The 17162-nt window shown below is 36.0% G+C and overlaps 1 protein-coding gene across 3 annotated transcripts in view; it reads right to left on the reverse strand.

The window, feature by feature from the left end:
* USH1C (USH1 protein network component harmonin) overlaps positions 1 to 17162 on the reverse strand; it is a 51011-nt gene that overhangs the window by 21100 nt on the left and 12749 nt on the right. Inside the window, exons 5-15 of one of the 3 annotated variants that reach the window (XM_054827555.1) lie at positions 14320 to 14428; positions 14193 to 14217; positions 13394 to 13451; positions 12525 to 12628; positions 11259 to 11343; positions 10762 to 10821; positions 10436 to 10492; positions 8452 to 8594; positions 7775 to 7840; positions 4666 to 4790; positions 2919 to 2995 (exon numbers count right to left, since the gene is read on the reverse strand). In XM_054827555.1, the coding sequence (XP_054683530.1) occupies positions 2919 to 2995; positions 4666 to 4790; positions 7775 to 7840; positions 8452 to 8594; positions 10436 to 10492; positions 10762 to 10821; positions 11259 to 11343; positions 12525 to 12628; positions 13394 to 13451; positions 14193 to 14217; positions 14320 to 14428 (909 nt within the window). Of the gene's footprint in view, positions 1 to 2105; positions 2156 to 2918; positions 2996 to 4665; positions 4791 to 7774; positions 7841 to 8451; positions 8595 to 10435; positions 10493 to 10761; positions 10822 to 11258; positions 11344 to 12524; positions 12629 to 13393; positions 13452 to 14192; positions 14218 to 14319; positions 14429 to 17162 lie in introns of all 3 variants that reach the window. The other 2 variants (XM_054827556.1, XM_054827557.1) reach the window with 2 other exon arrangements.

The following is a 17162-nucleotide window of genomic DNA, read 5'->3' on the forward strand; positions in this document are numbered from 1 at the left end:
ATACTGCATCACGAATACCAAGTAGCTATGTGAGTAAACTAAAACAGCACAAAGCAACTTTAAAATTTTACATGTAGAGTGCAACCAAAGGAGAAAACTACACAATTTTTTTGGAGCCTCTGTTCCTGTTGCCTTCAAAATACACCCTGCTCCTTACTGCTACTCTAATGATGTCATATTTCTGCTGTCCTCTCACATTTGTAGTGGTAGGGCCTAGTTCATATTTGAAAGCCCATGCTCTCCTTTTATTCATCAAAAAGTAAAAAAGAGGAGCAGCTGGCCACTTATTGTCAATTACTGCCAGTACCCAGACAGGCTAAGCCTCAGGTTTGATTTTGCTCTGCTCATTATCATCAGCTACTGACTTTTCGTGGTGGCTTTGGGATTTCAAAGCATGAACATGCTTCACCTTACATAGCATTATTTGTCTTCATTCCACCTTTTACGTACAATATTCATAATAAAGCCTTGGAAAACAGACATTTTCCCTGGCAGCTATGTAAGTCAATTTTCCCAGTCAAGTAGTTGGAACTTTGTACTGCTGAGTTCAGTGGGATGTTGTCTACTGCTTCATGGTTAAGTGGTGGTAGAGGAAAAAAAAAATAAAAAAAAAAATCAGTAATCATCAGAGACAAAAATTTTAAAAAGTTTAAGTAAAAAAAAAATCTAGCTTTTCGCACTAATGTTTTAACATAAACATAATTCTATTGGCATGTTTTATTCAAGGCTAATTAGTTTGTGCCTTAATAGCAATTGCTGATATTATCCTCTAATAAATTAGAAGACACATTTAGTACTATCTACTCAATGTAACATCTGGCAGGTCAACCTGCTAGGTATCAACGTTTGAAAAGTTACTGAATTTAAAGGCACACTAAGCAGTACACATGCCAAAGTGTTCCAGAATATGAACATATATCAGATAATCTTAGCTGCATTAACTGCATTCAGATACAACAGGATGAGTCATCCTTTCCATCCATTTTCCCCATGGATTCAGTTTACTTCCTAATAAAGACATTTTTAGTACAGAGTGAAATTTTGGTTTTAAAACAAAACAAGCGATTAGCAGTTTGGAGTAGGATGAAAATTCATCACTTCCAGCTTTTAAAATATTTCTAAAAGAGAAAGATTAAAAATACATCTTTTCAAGCTTCTAGTCCACACTGTGTAGTAGAGTTCAAGAGGAATTGGGTAAGATCTTCTGGGTATCTGGAGGCTCTCTAAAACTGTATTTGTCAGCAGCAGTACAGAAGATCACCTACTTGTGTGAAGAGACTGAATTTTCATAACATGTATTTATACTTTTCAGATAGAAATTCTGACTGTACTGGCTTTCACACAAGATGATTTACAGTCACTAGCAGTACAAAATGGTACTGGAGTGTACCATCATTTCCTACTCTCTATTAAGGAGAACAGGCATTTCCTGTGCACACAGAAGGTTAAAGTAATAGTTCTAAATGGTGACACAAATACTTCACCTGTCACTACAAACCTGACCTCCTCCTCAGAAATGTGGAGTTCTCAGGAGACATACATATGAACTCTCCCTGACACTTCTATCACAGTTAATTAGTATCAGCCATCACAAAAAAAACCAAACTCAAAACACACAACACAACCACAAACCCCCCATAATATGGCTAATATACATTGAAAGAAATAAAGAGAATAAAGCAACAGCAGGAATAAAGTATTATTTGAAACTCTAATAATGTTAAATTGTAATACTTTAGCAGCAGCTCTACAGATATAAAAGTATTCTACCAAGCTTAAAGATTTTCAATTGTTTCTCCTCATTCTGTGGGATGTACATTATTCTGAGGACTTTTGGAGAACACAAAGACATGCACTGCCCACCCACACTGAACGCCTCCTGCAAAGTATTGACATACACTTCCCACTGCAGCTGGCAGGACTTGAAAAGTCCGAAGTATTCAAAAGGACAAACTCCGAGGCAGATGTATCCCAAATGCATCCTTATTTGCGCACACATTAAAAGAAGTAGCATGTGACTATAAAGAGTGTCTAATAATAACAGAGAAGAAAAAAGAGGAATTAAAATTGAAAACCACAACAAATTCACACTTCAAACTTTGTACCTTGCGGATTGTGGGAAATTTTCCTTCATACCGATAAAACCATCCCAAAGCTACAAAAAGGTAAAGGAAAAGGGTTTTTTTGAAGAAAAGTCAAGGACTGGTTCAGATTCAGATCAATCCATACCAATACATGTAACTGATTAAAATTTATTTGAAGGTGCAACACCAAAGGTTTAATATTACATAAGTTCTTAGACAACTTCTTGATCAATTGTGCTAGTACATTTAGTCACAAGTTACCCTTATTTTACTGATACACATTTTATGTTAAGCAAAGCGAATGCAACAAGTAATCTTCATACAGAACCATACAGCCATATGCATTGCTAAGATTTCTATGATCACAGTTCTACTTCACACTAGTTTTAACAAGCGTTCTTAAAATGAAACGGGTATTCAAACTCATTCAAGTTTGTGGTAGAGCACAGCGGTGTTTGAGGAGACAAGAAAAGCTCTATTTCCTAGGATAAAATATTTCAAGCCCAGTGCATGAATATTAACAAATACATTGCTAAGTGAAAACATATAAAAGAATTCATTACCATAATCTTACATAAGAAACACTGATAACACACACAACTCTCAATATAATCCACCTTTCTGTAGGATTGACCGATTTCGTATTTGTATCAAGGTATCTTTAGAAAGCAATGACAGCAACAGCGTCATAACCTTTCATCATTTACCAAAGGACCACACATATTGCCCCAGCAAAACCAAATGATCGGTTCAGTGTCAAGACTGACTGTCAGGAGGAAGGGAAACACAGGAAGAATCTGAATCAGGATAGGAAGTTAAGGCTGAGCAGCAAACCTGTTTGTCCTGCTTCATGATCACTTCATCCATGTCATCTGTTTCAAGTTGGTCATATGCAACTCCCTTTAAATCTACTAGAGAAACAAAGGAGGAAGGGAGTGAGGAGATAGAAATGACAGTCTAACTGGAGGTTCCCATGAAATGAAAAAGAGATTAGCAATGTGTGACTAGAAGCTTCCATGAAATAAAAAGAAGTTAGCAACAGGATATTTTTCCACATAATTCAAAAAAAACCTGAGTTCCTGCTTAAACCAAATCAATTTTCAATCTCCTTCAACCCTGAAGAGCAGTTAGGATCTGTATATGGCCAATTAGTCTGTTCTGTTATGAAGGGAAGCCTGCAGAGGAACATGGTTTTCCCTGTAATTAAACCATCAGCAGTTCTGGGATATCTGGCTTCAAAAAGAATTATCAGCCAGAATACTATGTGCTGTCACTGGGGTAAATGCTGTACAGAGAAAACACTGTCCTGAAGAATCAGAAAACTAAATAGATAAAAGATGGTTGCAGAAGAAACATTTCCCAATTTCAGTTTCTCATCCATGAAAAGTTAAGTGACTTGCCCAAAGTCACACAAAAAAATAATGTAATCAGGTTAGGAATCGACCCAGGTTTCCCTTAAGTTATGCAGTACCTGCTCCACAAGCACCTTCCTCTTTTTCCTTTGTCTAATACCATTTTAGTATACTCTCCACAGCTCCCAACTTAGGTTAACTGCAAATTAAGCTCCAAGCATCTTAAATTCCTTTGGACAACTAAGTCGGACTTACACTTCAGGGCAATCCCTCATGGAAAAGTTGCAGTGTACAAACAGTACCTCCTCAGTCTCTCGACTAATTCTGAAGCAGACTGCCCAGTGATATCAAATCAATTTTCAGGCTGTGCAGACTACAGCCTGTTTGTGAAAGATTTGCTGCAATGGATGAAAAGAGGAAAAAGACAGGACAAAGGAGGACAGGGAAGAAAAAAAGAGATAGATTCAGTAAGGAAAACGATAGGAGTGGAATAGAAAAAACAAAAAGGAAAAGGTGTTTCAAAGTCTACAGGTAATCCACATTTGAAAAAGCAGGATTTTTTTTTTTTTCCACTCTGACAGTTTATTTGAGATACTAACAGATCTACTACAGCACCTCACAGAGACATGCCTAGATTTTGCAAATTCTTAGAAATGTGCCTAGCTTTCTCATGATTAGGTCACTAGAAATTGATTCAGAAGTTCTGATTGCATGCTTTTAATCAGTACATGCTTACACATTTTGCTACCCAAGCTCTCAGCACGCAAGCTTATTTTTGCAATGGTTGTAAACATCATTATGCCATCATCATTTCATTTTCAAGATAGTTGTCAGAAGAGCATGAACTGAAGAAAGCGATATGCAGAAAAAAGATGTGGTAAATACTTCAGCCTGAGAAAGAATAAATTAGATGTGAAAAGCATGCTGGTAAGGAACAGATTTGTCAAAAGAACTAGAAAAAACACTTTAAAAAAAATCACTGATTCTTTTCACCTGCTGTTGCTGATTGTTAAAAACCATGACTGTTTGAGTGGATGTAGATTTTGCAAGCTAGGAACCTGTTAAATAAGAGCTATTGAATTAATCTATCATATGCTTCGAGCCTTCTGGAAAATAACCAAGTCATAGCTAACTTTGCTTGGACACAAACGTGATATATTCCATATAGCTCAGTGATGTGTCTGAAACAAATACTTTCCCTAGGAAGCAGACTGAAATCAATTACTTACTTTTGTGTTTGGAACGAGGGGCAGAGTGCACTTCTGCAGTTACAGTTTTGAGAGATTTGGGAGGTTCTTTAGGACCCCAGTCTTCTTCCCACTCCTTTTTAAATTTCTCTTCCTCTGCTGTTATTCTATAGGAAAAAAAATGCAGCTAGGAATTCTGAGTATAAAACCAGCATCAATATAAATTCATTACAATTACTTAGTGTTCAGTATATTTATTTTTTCCTCTTTAATATAAAGCACAATAAACTGCCCTTTCCCCCAAACCAAATTCTTTTCGTCAATCTAACTTTCACTTACTAAGCTACTAAGATAGATTGTAAAATACAATGTAACTGAGTAAAATATTCTTATTTAATATTGAGACTTCTAAGGCCAGTTATATAAACACCTGCACAGATATTAAGCTCAGAGAGATACATTACAATACTGACTGTCATCTTAACTGAAGCCAAAAACCATCTCTCACCTAATAATTTTTCATTTTTAGAACTAGGAAGTATCTTTTAGTATTTTAATTGAAACTGACTATTTTTCTAAGTGACCAAACATCTACCACATGCCTAAATCAGATGTTACAATGGTAAATTATACCTAAAAAGTGTGTGTCTTATTTCTATATCTTATCTCCATTTTGATGATTGCTTCTTAAACATATAGTCCTAGGCTACACTAAAAAGTGACTTGAGACACAAAACACAATAAATTCAGCATTCCAGGAAAAAAGAAAAAAACCAAACAAAACCTAAAAAGAATAGTCACACTTCAGGAAAAAGGAGATCATAAAACAAGCAGATTACCTAGAAGGCACCTAGAAAGGCACCGTGATCAAAAACAGCACATTGTGAAGGAAAATTCAGCAAATCCCAAGTAGGTCACAAGAGAATTGCTGTATACCTAATAGCTTGTAGCTCCATATATGGTGCCTTTAAGTCATCCAAGATGTATTCTTGGCTGTCTCCTGTGCTGAACTGGTAAACTGATATATGGTACCAAAAAATTTACCAGGTCTTAGATATATATATACACACACGATGCTATTTATACTTGGATTATGTTTTGCATCTCTACATTAGCTAAGGTAAATTAAAAAAATATCCACATGTAGTCAAAGCACTATTAAATCTGCAGCTGAGGTCAGTATTTAAATTTGGAGCCATGGTCAGTAGCAGGGAACATTGGACAGAATGTTTAGATTTGGTTTTACATTTCTTTTCAATTTAAAAAAAAAAAAAGGAGGGAGTTACATTGTAACTTGAAGTACTCAGAGTTAAGGACTTCTGCCCTTTAGGCACATTTGAATTTTTTTCCTAAAATGTATGCAGGATACTAATAAAGGGCACAGTGACTTTACACAAGCAATGCCTGCACAAAGGATTTTAAAAATGGAGCAAACTGTCATCCTCAAACTGTTAATACAGGAAAGCATTATATTCTAGTGAAATTGCCTGCCTGCAATTGCTTATTAAATCTAAGCTTTAGATTAAACCTAAGTTCCTATACTACCATCCTCCCTCCTCTACACCAAGGAGATCAACACTGACTTAACAGTTCAGATTGTAAAACAGAAAAACTTTACAAGTGCCTGAGCAGCACCTGGAAGTTATACACGAAGTATAAAGATGTGCTAGACCTTAACAATGAGCAGCCCTCAAGGCAGGCTAATCACAAAAGACCTTGCTGAGTGAGTCAAGACGCACTTAGTTCAGAAAGATACTGCAGATATCAAATGTTCATTATAACAGACAAGCAATCTGGCTACTTCGCCTGTGATGGTCTGCTTTTATAGCGGCTTTTCATGGCTATTGCACAAATTTATACAGTAGACCACAATAAAGAACAGGATGTTATCTATTCCCCAGGAATTAGGAAAGGGCAATGTGTAAGAATTCATCCACATGCTGCAGTACAGCCCACAGCAGGACTGTCAGAAGATTTTTCTCTTGTGACAGTTGAGGAATAAATTCCTTTTTGCACCTCACGGATTCAGAAATCCCTGCACTTTTCCTGTCAGAGAATTTTAGCTAATACACATACATGAAAAAGGGATTTCAGTGAATGAATGTGAATTAAAAATTGCTTAAGATGTCAAAGGCGGAAAGCTGAATACTTCAGGGTCAGTCTTAGCTCTAAAAGGCTGCATCAAAGCAGATATTGTGCAATTTCACGCTATCTTTCATGCAATTGCCCAATATAATTTCGAAGGGAAATTAATTACTGTGGTAACATGTTATACTGGTTAATTTTAAATTTTGAAATGTAAAACAATGCTTAAGTTACATTTATAGTACTGACTTTATTATGATACAATCTTTGAATGTGTCTAGTTCCTAGAATCACAGATTTTTAAAACCGTAACAGACTGTGATCATAAAAAAACCCCAGATTTTCTGAATAAAATAGGTTATAGAACTTCCTGCTTTCAGTGCCACAGTTTTAATTTAATTCATTCTCTCCTTAGAAAAGCAAAAGCCTACTTAAAATTTATGATGACTGAAATTTCTACTCAAGACAATTAGCATCACATAGTCCTTATTTAGTCTAAATCTACATAGCTTTTGTTTTCAGAACTAATAGACTGAAAAGGCTATTAAATTGCATGCTGTGTACACTCTTACAGATCATGAACAAACTACCTGTGTTTTGTTTTTTTAAAATATAAGCTAAGTGCAAATGTCATCAAGTCCCTGAGTATATGCATGTTTGCCAGCCCTAGTCATTCTTCTCCGTTTCTTTCCTGATCCATTGCCCTGCAGTAATTTTTTTTCTGTTAGAATTAGATGTAGTGGTTCAGTGACAACAGAATAAACAGTTCTGAGATGCAGAATTTAAGATTAAGTTTCACTATAACATTTTGAAATAAGCACTCAACTTCAATTTCACATTGAATTTATTATCACCATAACCCTCATGTTTTCCAGGTGCTGATTTTCAGATCAGTTTCCTGTTCAATAACTGTGGTGTACTTACTCATAAGCATTGGACTGTACATTTAGCTAAATGGAAATATACACAATTTATTAGAAAAGAATATGCAGAATGTTTTCAGCCAGACTTAATATATAGGGACCCTTTTTCAGGCAGCATATTGCCTGTGTAGGTTTTTACTTACTGCTCTATTTCTCTGCGATATCTCTCCTCTTCCTCTGCAGCCTTCTGGGAAATCTCCAGTTTTCTTCTGCAATGAAAGGAATTAGGACACAATGATAAAAATAATATTTCCTGAGTAAGAAGTTGCACAAAGTGTGTCAGCATATAGTTAGTAAAAGATATAGACAGTAAATACATATGCATTGGGGAAAAATGCATCTTTTAAAAAGTCATCTTTAAGATACCAAGCGTTCAATATACTTTTGTAGGAACCCTGAGGACATTCACGACCATCTGGATAATAAGGGCATATCATCTATTTAACTCTGTAAGTCACGATTTCCTCCTGAGACAGTTCCATTGTGTGTTATTGTAAGAGTATAAAATTTGTAACTGTCCTGCTAAAAATAAAGGCTGAGGGGATGGCATCAGGAAAATAACTAACATCACATTGAACCATAGGAGTATGACAGTCAGGGAACAAAATGACCCTTCTACTCAAGATGCGTTTGAATTATATCAGCTTTGAAAACCCAAAACATCAAGAGCACCACAAGGATAAGGATTTATGAACAGAGACTCTGCAACAGCAAAGTTAAGTTAATCTAAGTTGGGAATCTTCTCTCAGTTGTTCCTGTCTTCCACGCCCCTTCCAAATCCAAGCTAAATGTTTCAGACTGTCCTACATAGAGTCCTTACAATCTCTCTTTCTCTTGCTGCTCTTTGATGATTTTGTTAGTCTCCAGCGCAAGTCGCTTCTGATGCATTAACTCCTGGCGTTCTTGCTCACGAAGACGTGCTTCTCTTTGTCTTTCTTCTTCAGTCATGAACAGCTCCCTTCCCTGCAATCAGAACCACCACCCAAATCCATTGTGAAAGTCTCATGAATGTTGTTGTTCTAGGAAATAATTCAAACCCGATTACTACTAGCACATCTACCATTTCCTCACATTACTTTCTCCGAGGAATGCTTTCTGAAAGACCCTGAAAGATCTTATAATTTCATTTCAAAGAGCTACTCCAGTTTCATTCTCAAAGTTATGTGCTAAACACCTCAGAAGAGGCAAGCAACTACAAAAGTCAGCAACAACAGCGGTAGAGGTCATGCCAAACACATGCTCAGTATGTCACCCAGAAGAAACTCCACATTATACTTTCTTGAAATCTAACTGAGCAATGCAATGCTAGAGAACATCACATTGAATGAATCCCAACATGGAAGACAACTACACATTAACTGCATTTTAATGCTCTCGTGGCTGCTGTGGAAATGTACCATCATTCAGGGAACAGAAATACAGGGAGCATACATTGCCAAAAGATTATATAGTTGATGTGTTTCAGTTGGTTTTGTTACTGTTCCATTTGCTTTACACTTAAGACACCAACACTATTTTCTGTTCAAGATAGATATTTCCATAGTGCTATTTGTGGAACACTTTGATAACATTTATCTAATTTTCATTACTTAAATCAAAATCCCATGTTAATTAGGAAGGCAGGATTTCTCACATCTCTAAGGCTCAGCTCAAACAAAAACAGGCAATGAAGAATGCCTTTGCACCATGGTCTTTGCTGACCAAAAAACAAGAGTAGAGAAGCTGTTTCCTTTTGCAACCTCTTCTTCAGTACAAAAATGCGTACTGAGGAAAGAAGAGACACGCAAGGTGAAGTAGGATGGAGCAGAAAAGTTCTACTGCAAAAATTTACCATTTTAAGGATGGAATCCCAGTGGTACATGCTGGAGTAGATCCCATCTTTTCTAACAGTTAGTAACGTATCTGGGAGTTGAAACTAAGTCCTTAGGATGTTGAATTCCTGAAGCTTAATCAACTAGCCTGGAGCATTTGTTTAAACAATGTCTAAAATATCTTTGGACAACTGCATCTTTTGTTACTGTAAGAGCAGTTTAATTAAATCATGAATTCCTTAATATGGCTACACAGTATACACGAGCCCTTCAGAGGTAGCTTAAATGATTTATTAAATCTTGTTTTTCCCTATTTAATTCAGTTGCAAAGCAATTAGAAAATACCATCTTTGATTAGTCTGTGGAACTTGAGTATCCTCTTGTACACAACTATACATTTTACTGTAAGAAGGATTAAAGCAGCAAAAGCATTAAAACATTTATTGAAAGCCACACTGAAGTCAGTGGAAAGATTTAATTAATTTCAGGTGGCTTTAGATTAGGCCCCAAAGGCATATAGTTCTGTTGCACAAAACAGTGGAAATGGAAAATTAAACAATTTGCAATGTTTTGATACACTAAAGAGGTCAGATAAACAGTTGCACAAGAAATTAATCTGGAATAAGACTACGCCATCAGCTATTCACGAGGAAAAATTGACTCCAATTCACCTTTCATGTTTCAGCAGAAGCAATTATCTATTAGAACAGAAGCTCTCAAACATGAGAAACCATTATAAAATTAATTTCCATTCCTTGTCAAGGGAATGGTTTTGCACTGGCCCAGTCATGAAATGGTTTTATTTGAGAATACTGTGGAGAGTGATCAATGAAATAATCAAAAGCCACTCAACACTGTCCTGGTTTCACAGAATTTAGTGGTATATACATTATAATGAAACACAGCTTTACTACTACTTTATTTATTTTTACCATTTATTTGCCCACATAGTAACTTTCATAAATGTTCTGCTTTTATAAATATACTACTTACAGCGCCTGCTACCACAGAGATAGTCAAAGTACGACTACTTTTGAGCACTCTGACAGCCTGCAAATTAAAGCAAAACAAAAATCAGTCTGAATTAAGTGATAAAAAGTCTGTGTATATAGGATGAAAGATGCTGGTTGTCAAGGCTGGAATTTCCTGAACTAAACAGAGTGGTAGGAATTCAAATCTCCAAATTCCCGTGTTCAATACACAACCTCTTTGGTTAAGTAGCCCAATATCAAAACATATTTTTTGCAGCCAGGAAATCAGATAGATGCTTAATAAGCTGACAATTACATATTCAGGGAATTAGGAAGACTTGATCTTACCTCTTTATGATCCACATTAGAAAAGTCCACTCCATTTACTTCAACAATCTGATCACCAACCTAAAGGAGGTAATCCAAAATTTAGTACAGATGCTAAATTAGTACATATATTAAATGAAAACAGAAAAAGATATATTAACATTTTTAATACAATAATCATAGGTACTGGCAGACTACAAGGGAACAGACCAGAAACCGGCCAGGCCTGCACATCCTCCCATATTAGCATTTCCTATTGCCACTGTTTGAGTCCAAATACTGAGCTCGATGGTCTGTTGGTCTGACCCAGGAGGGCACTTCTCATGTTCTTAAAATTTAAGAAACTCACTTCATTTGAAACGTAACCACACAGTATTTCTTTCCCATAGGAAAAAAAAAAACCAACCAAAAACACAAAACCCACAGCTAGTGACTTTATAGTGATCCAGAATCCTTGAAGTAGTAAGTACCAAACAAGCTTTCCTTTTGGTATCTACCTTGGAAGGTGACATACTTACCTCTAAGCCCACCTCTGCTGACAGAGAACCCGGCTTAACGTTGCTGATAAAAATGCCTGGTTTTTGTGTTGGACCACTGGAAATACTGGTGTAATATAAAAAACAAACATTTATAGGATAATATTAATAGAATAATAGAGTGAGAAATCTTAGTTGTTTTTTCATAATTTGTTTCCAATTAAAGAATGTTTTTGTGGTATTAGCCTACTCCGAAACAAACAGCAAAATTTGCCAGTACACACACAATCTATCTTTTATACCACAAAACTGTGATTTAAGAAAAAGCTAGAAGAAAAACATTCAAGCTTCTGAATTTTTCCTTAGATGTTGTTCCTTGTGTAAGGGACGCTAATGACATTGGAAAGTATGTAACACAATGAAGGATTACTCATTCCTTGCACTTTTTCTCACTGAACTGCAGTCTACTATATATATATAATACAATGTTATTTTTCAGGGTTATTTATTAGAAGAAGGATGCTTCAACTAGGGGCAAACATCTAGCCTGAAAACTTTAAGCTGCAATCTAAGCTGGGCCCAAACACAGTAATCATTTTTGTAAATAATATATCCAGCAGGTGATGTTGATCCACCCCTCCAGGTTTGTAGATAATTTTTTAAAAATCTTTAGATCTTCCAAATAATATGAAAGAAAACTTATGCTTTAGAAAATATTCTGTGCAGTTCAAACTTGATAATTTCAACTATATATTCCTAAATATATAAGAAATCCTACAATATCCCTTCTACCCCATAATCTCTGTAAACTAGCTGCAAGAACAGGAGTCTGAGAAGCATCTGTTCATATTCTAAAAATCTTGCAAATTCAACCTTGCTTTCAGGAACTAGATATAGCTGTGTGATGGCTTCTCAGTTCTGAAAAGGGTCACAGAAAGCAGTCTAAGTTCAGGGAGTGAACCTGACAATGGACAGTGCTGAAACTTGCTATGTCAGAGAGCAGCATTTAAAAGTATTTAAAATATAAAAGCATTTAAAAGATCCAATTCTACAAGAACTTGTAATATGTCACTTTCAGCCTGCTCTTATTTTTAAATTTAAAAGACTTTTTTGGTTTTAAGTCAACTTGTAACACCTCATGCTTTGTCTGGTAATACATAATGTGTGCCACAGATACCTTCCTGTTTCAGTTTGCCTTCCTGATTCAGTGTGGATCTCCGTTTTCCTGATATATCAATGAAGGATGGCAGGAACTGCCTTGGATGTCCCACTTAAACCAGGGACATTCAATAAGAAGCATGTACCCACCTGCATCCCATGCCTTTTGTACCAATCAAGCTAATGAAGACTTTCTTCTCTTTACTGTCTCTCCCTCCAGAAGAAGCAAGACCAGCAACACTGCCCTTTCCTTCCTGTAGAGGGATTAAAAAATGCTGCAGACTTTACTCCGTGTTGAAGCTGTATCAAGACTACTATAAAACCTCATGAAGCCAGGAACAAACACTGCCAATATCAAGATAAGATTCCTCTGAAGTCCTAGTGGAGATGAATGTGAAGTACAGTCATTTCAGCGGAGCTGCATGGCTGAGGTGAAATACTGAATTTATCTATTTGGAGAAGATTGTTTAAATAGTCAAATTTTGTCTTCAGAAAAGGGTGAAGGTAAATTAGGGGAAAGTGATATGTCAAAATAATCATTTAGATGTTCCCTGACAAAAGATCTGGAAAAAAATATATGACAGTGCTCACTATTTAACTAAGTCTTTCTTCTTGAAAGCAAAGGAACAGTAATTGTGGTCTCTCTTTTCATTGCTGCAACCCATTGAAGTCACTTGCATTCATACCCGGCATTTCTTGGCTAATATAGCTAAAATACACCAAATAATCTGTTACAGATTTATATAGTAGAACTACAGCCTGGTAAGCTAATAAGCTCAAGCAAAATAAAGTACCAATTAACAAGTAAAAGATATTTCATTTGTATCATGCCCTTTCCTTATCTAATGATTCTAGAATCATTTCCTATCACAAAAGATGTTTCTCCCAGAACACTTGTAACAAGATATTGCATAATAGAAATATGTACAATAACTTCTGTGATAAGCTCTGAGGATAAAGTGTTTCAGAATGATTACAGATTTCCCAGAAGATATCTTAATAAAATATTGATCCCTTACCCCAGAGTCTGATACAAATTGATCCACATAGTGCCATTTAAGGGGTTCATCTGCTGAACTGGAAGGAAAAAGTAATTTAAAATAACGGTGACAAAATAAATGTGAATTTGTTCAAGAAGCTACTTTGGAACATGGCCTCCTATTTTGCATCCACAAGTTCCTTTGGATACCATTCACAACAACTGGTTTATTTTTCAGCAAAATAAATAAAACATCAAACAAGCATACATACATTTATTTAGGTTAGTAAAGCTGGTCAAATATAAAATTGAGAAAACCTCCTCAAGTGAAACACTTTTGGGAAACTAAGAAAAACTGTGAAAATAATCATAACAACTTGAACAGCTTATATAAGTGTCTATGTGGAAACACACCTCCCATCATTAACATGTCTCAAACATTCCCCTTAAAGTTTCGAATTTTCAGTAAAAATTGGAAGAGGAGAATAATTTGAAATTTTTCTAAGCTTTGAAGCAATCCTCAAATGTTATGTACACAGAGAAGCAGTGGAGCTCTCTGTTAAGCTAGGTGCATTGATAATGAAATTTCCAGATAATATCCACCAATAATGAGGAAATAGAAATTGGTTCCCTTAAGCGGGCAACTGGCATAGAAGTCAGATTCATTAAACAAGACATCTGCCTGTTTATCACAAAGGATGTGCCATTTTAATCAGCTACAGAGATGCCCATTCACACATTTTCAAACATACAGATAAACACAGAGGTTCTCTGGATACTGAAGAGGCTATGTAAAAATGAATAACACTTTTTTTTTTTTTCAAATTAAATACCATTACCTTTTGACAGGTATCATGCCAATATCTGAAAAAGAAAAATACTGTGTTAAGTAACACTTTCTACAGATCACTGGCAATCTATTAACAGCAATCTTTAGTGATACTGGTGATTTTTGATACTACTTACGTCTTACTTTTATGGACACTATTTTCTTTGTACGAATGAGGTTTATGACTTCTTCATGTGTGCATGATGAAATAGAATATCCATTTATACGAACTATCTCATCTCCAACCTCAAAAATGAAAGGTAGAAGATATAAATAGTGAATTAACATTAAAAAGTTTTTAAGCAATGATGCAATCTGGCAATAATTTTGATGCAAAGGTTTGCTAATGTTGAGTCCTGAATAATTTTTGAATTTCAGGTAATGTCCAGATCAGATTTACCTGTATTTGTTTGAACTTAGTATTTAGTACCAAAAGGGCAGGTTAACAGCCAAATAACAGTTTTATAAATAACATCTAGTAGAAAGCATAAAAATTAGTGTCTTGTACACCACAGATTACCTTAAATAGAAGCATCCATATTTCAATTTAAATAATTTTGGAGTAACTTCAACAGTTTGTTTTTACCATACATTCTCTGAGATGCCTGCTTAACTATTTTGATCAACAGGAAACTAAACTTGGTCTTATGAACTTGCCTCATTCTGGATTCAGAAAAATGCATTATTTTAATGCAACTTAGCTCCATTTCAGGTGTAACATCTGATTAATTACAATAGTCATGTACTGCATAATGAATGCTTATTCTGGGGTGCAGTAGCTTAAATCTTCTTGGATCATCAATATTAGTAATAAAATGCATGCCACTCATAGGTGACGTTTTCAAGTGTTTCACAACAGCAACCCATCCTTTCTCTTTCATATACTATGGTTGAGAAGATGGTACCACCACCCTAATACGGCCCCAGGCTGTGGCATTCCCCCTGTTGTATGACATGAAAAAAAGTGAGAAAACTCAGGATAGAAACATAGAAGGAAGCTCCCACCATATAGAAGCCAAGTCAATCACTTATAACCAAGCTTACTCATGCTTCTCTGTGTATGCATTATATATATATTTGGGCTCCACGGGTGACAGGGAGCATGGTAAGCTACAGAACAGACCAAGAACATGCGCTCTGAATAGCGGAGACAAAACTAGCGTTATACCCAGGCACATTTACATGAAGATAACTCGACTGAAAGCAGCAGTAATTTGCACTCTGTCCTCCACCCTAAAGGATTGGCTCTGGGTCTCTGTACAGAGGCCCTCTTTGAATAACTTCCAAATCTATTTGCCATTTGTCTCACAAATTGTGTATATAATGGATGGAAAATCAACTGGAATTTTCCACACAGGTTTCACTTGTGCAGGAAAAGCTGTAGGTGTTTTACTAATAGGGAAAAAACCAACCAAACAACCACCAACCCACAAAGCAACACAGGTATTCCAGAGGAAAAGAAACCTACTGAATAACTAGTGTATACTAGTGTAAAAGACAACACTCACTACTAGCGTGTAATATCTGCCTCAAAACAGTTCAATATTGTTCTAAACAAAACACAGAAAAAATTCCTTCCTCATGAAGGAATGGGAGCAGAAATACAAAGACAACTGAACTATCCTCCAGCATCTTTATATTAGTGTACTGCATCAAAAAGTAACAACATATCTGGAAGCAAAAGACTGTAGAGACAAATCTACACAGTGCATTCAATTTATCTCCAAGACTCTGTCTGATCCTAAAAAAGGCCAGCTTTACACAGAAAATACACATGCCCTGGTATATAAATTAAGTACAAGGACCATTCTCTAGCACTGAAGACAATCCTTCCAAAGCAGGGGGGCTCCATGTAACCTCTCTAGGAATCACCCTGGCACGTGTTATCGCCTGAACTGCACAGGAATTGATCAAGAGTGCTTGCTGGCATAGATCAAAGGCCACACTGGGGGCCACATTAACATTTATCAGCAATCGAATGGCAGCACTCAAAGAATATTCCCCGGCAGTGTTCAATTTACTAGGGTAGAACAGACAGGGTGTCACAAGCTTTTAGCCACTTCTATAAAATTTCAAATCTTGTTTATTAGAAAACACAAAAGAACTAATAGAACTAATATTTATCTGATTATAAAATGGGAGTACATCATTAGAAAGCTTTTATTTCAAAAGGCTTCCCTCCCTCTAATATAAATCCAAATTTGCTATGATATGACGACCAGACTAGAAATTTCGAAGTTTCTCTGAACTCTGCCTAATGATGTCCTTTGCTAGGTAGGCTGAGAAGGAATCAGTGATAGAGACATTGCCTACTTCATTTAAGGTTGTATCTTATTAGCTGCTCAAGATAACACTGAAAAAATGCCAGGCTCTGACTGGAGCATCATAAGCAAAACTTTTACCACGTGACACAGCTGTGTAAAAATTAGTGCATGCTCTCTTCCATTAGGCAATGCAAATCAATCTTCCATAGTAGGATATATAAATGATTACTAATAAACGGCTTTAACAATAAGTTATCTTATACCTCTGCACTTTGATCTCCACAAGCACAAAGCCAAATACCTTGGCTTTACTGCTCTCCAGTAGTTTCTTATGAACTACTGTGAATATTTATGTAAAATGTATCAAAATCCCACCTTGACAGTTGACAGGACATTTCTCATTAACATCAACAGAACAGGATTTTGTTCTCAAGGAAGCTTTGCATGCCTCCTCTCAAATACATCTGCTTTCATGGCAGTATTACACCCTAGTGAATGATTGCCTAACTTTTTCCACTTAAAGACTCAAGTTTCAAGCTGCTACATTTCAGTTTTTTAGGTTTAAGTTTTCCATGCAGGTATCTGCACCAAGCTGATTTCAAGTTCAGCAAAGCTAAAGCAACTAGTTCTCAACAACAAAATCTGGGTGGAATGCATTGTCACATTCATTTAAAATATATGTACAACCACTTTGTTGAGAGGTTCTGTGCTTTCAC

The sequence above is a fragment of the Grus americana genome, chromosome 5 (assembly GCF_028858705.1).
Source record: "Grus americana isolate bGruAme1 chromosome 5, bGruAme1.mat, whole genome shotgun sequence".
In the NCBI taxonomy this organism is placed as follows: Eukaryota; Metazoa; Chordata; class Aves; order Gruiformes; family Gruidae; genus Grus; species Grus americana.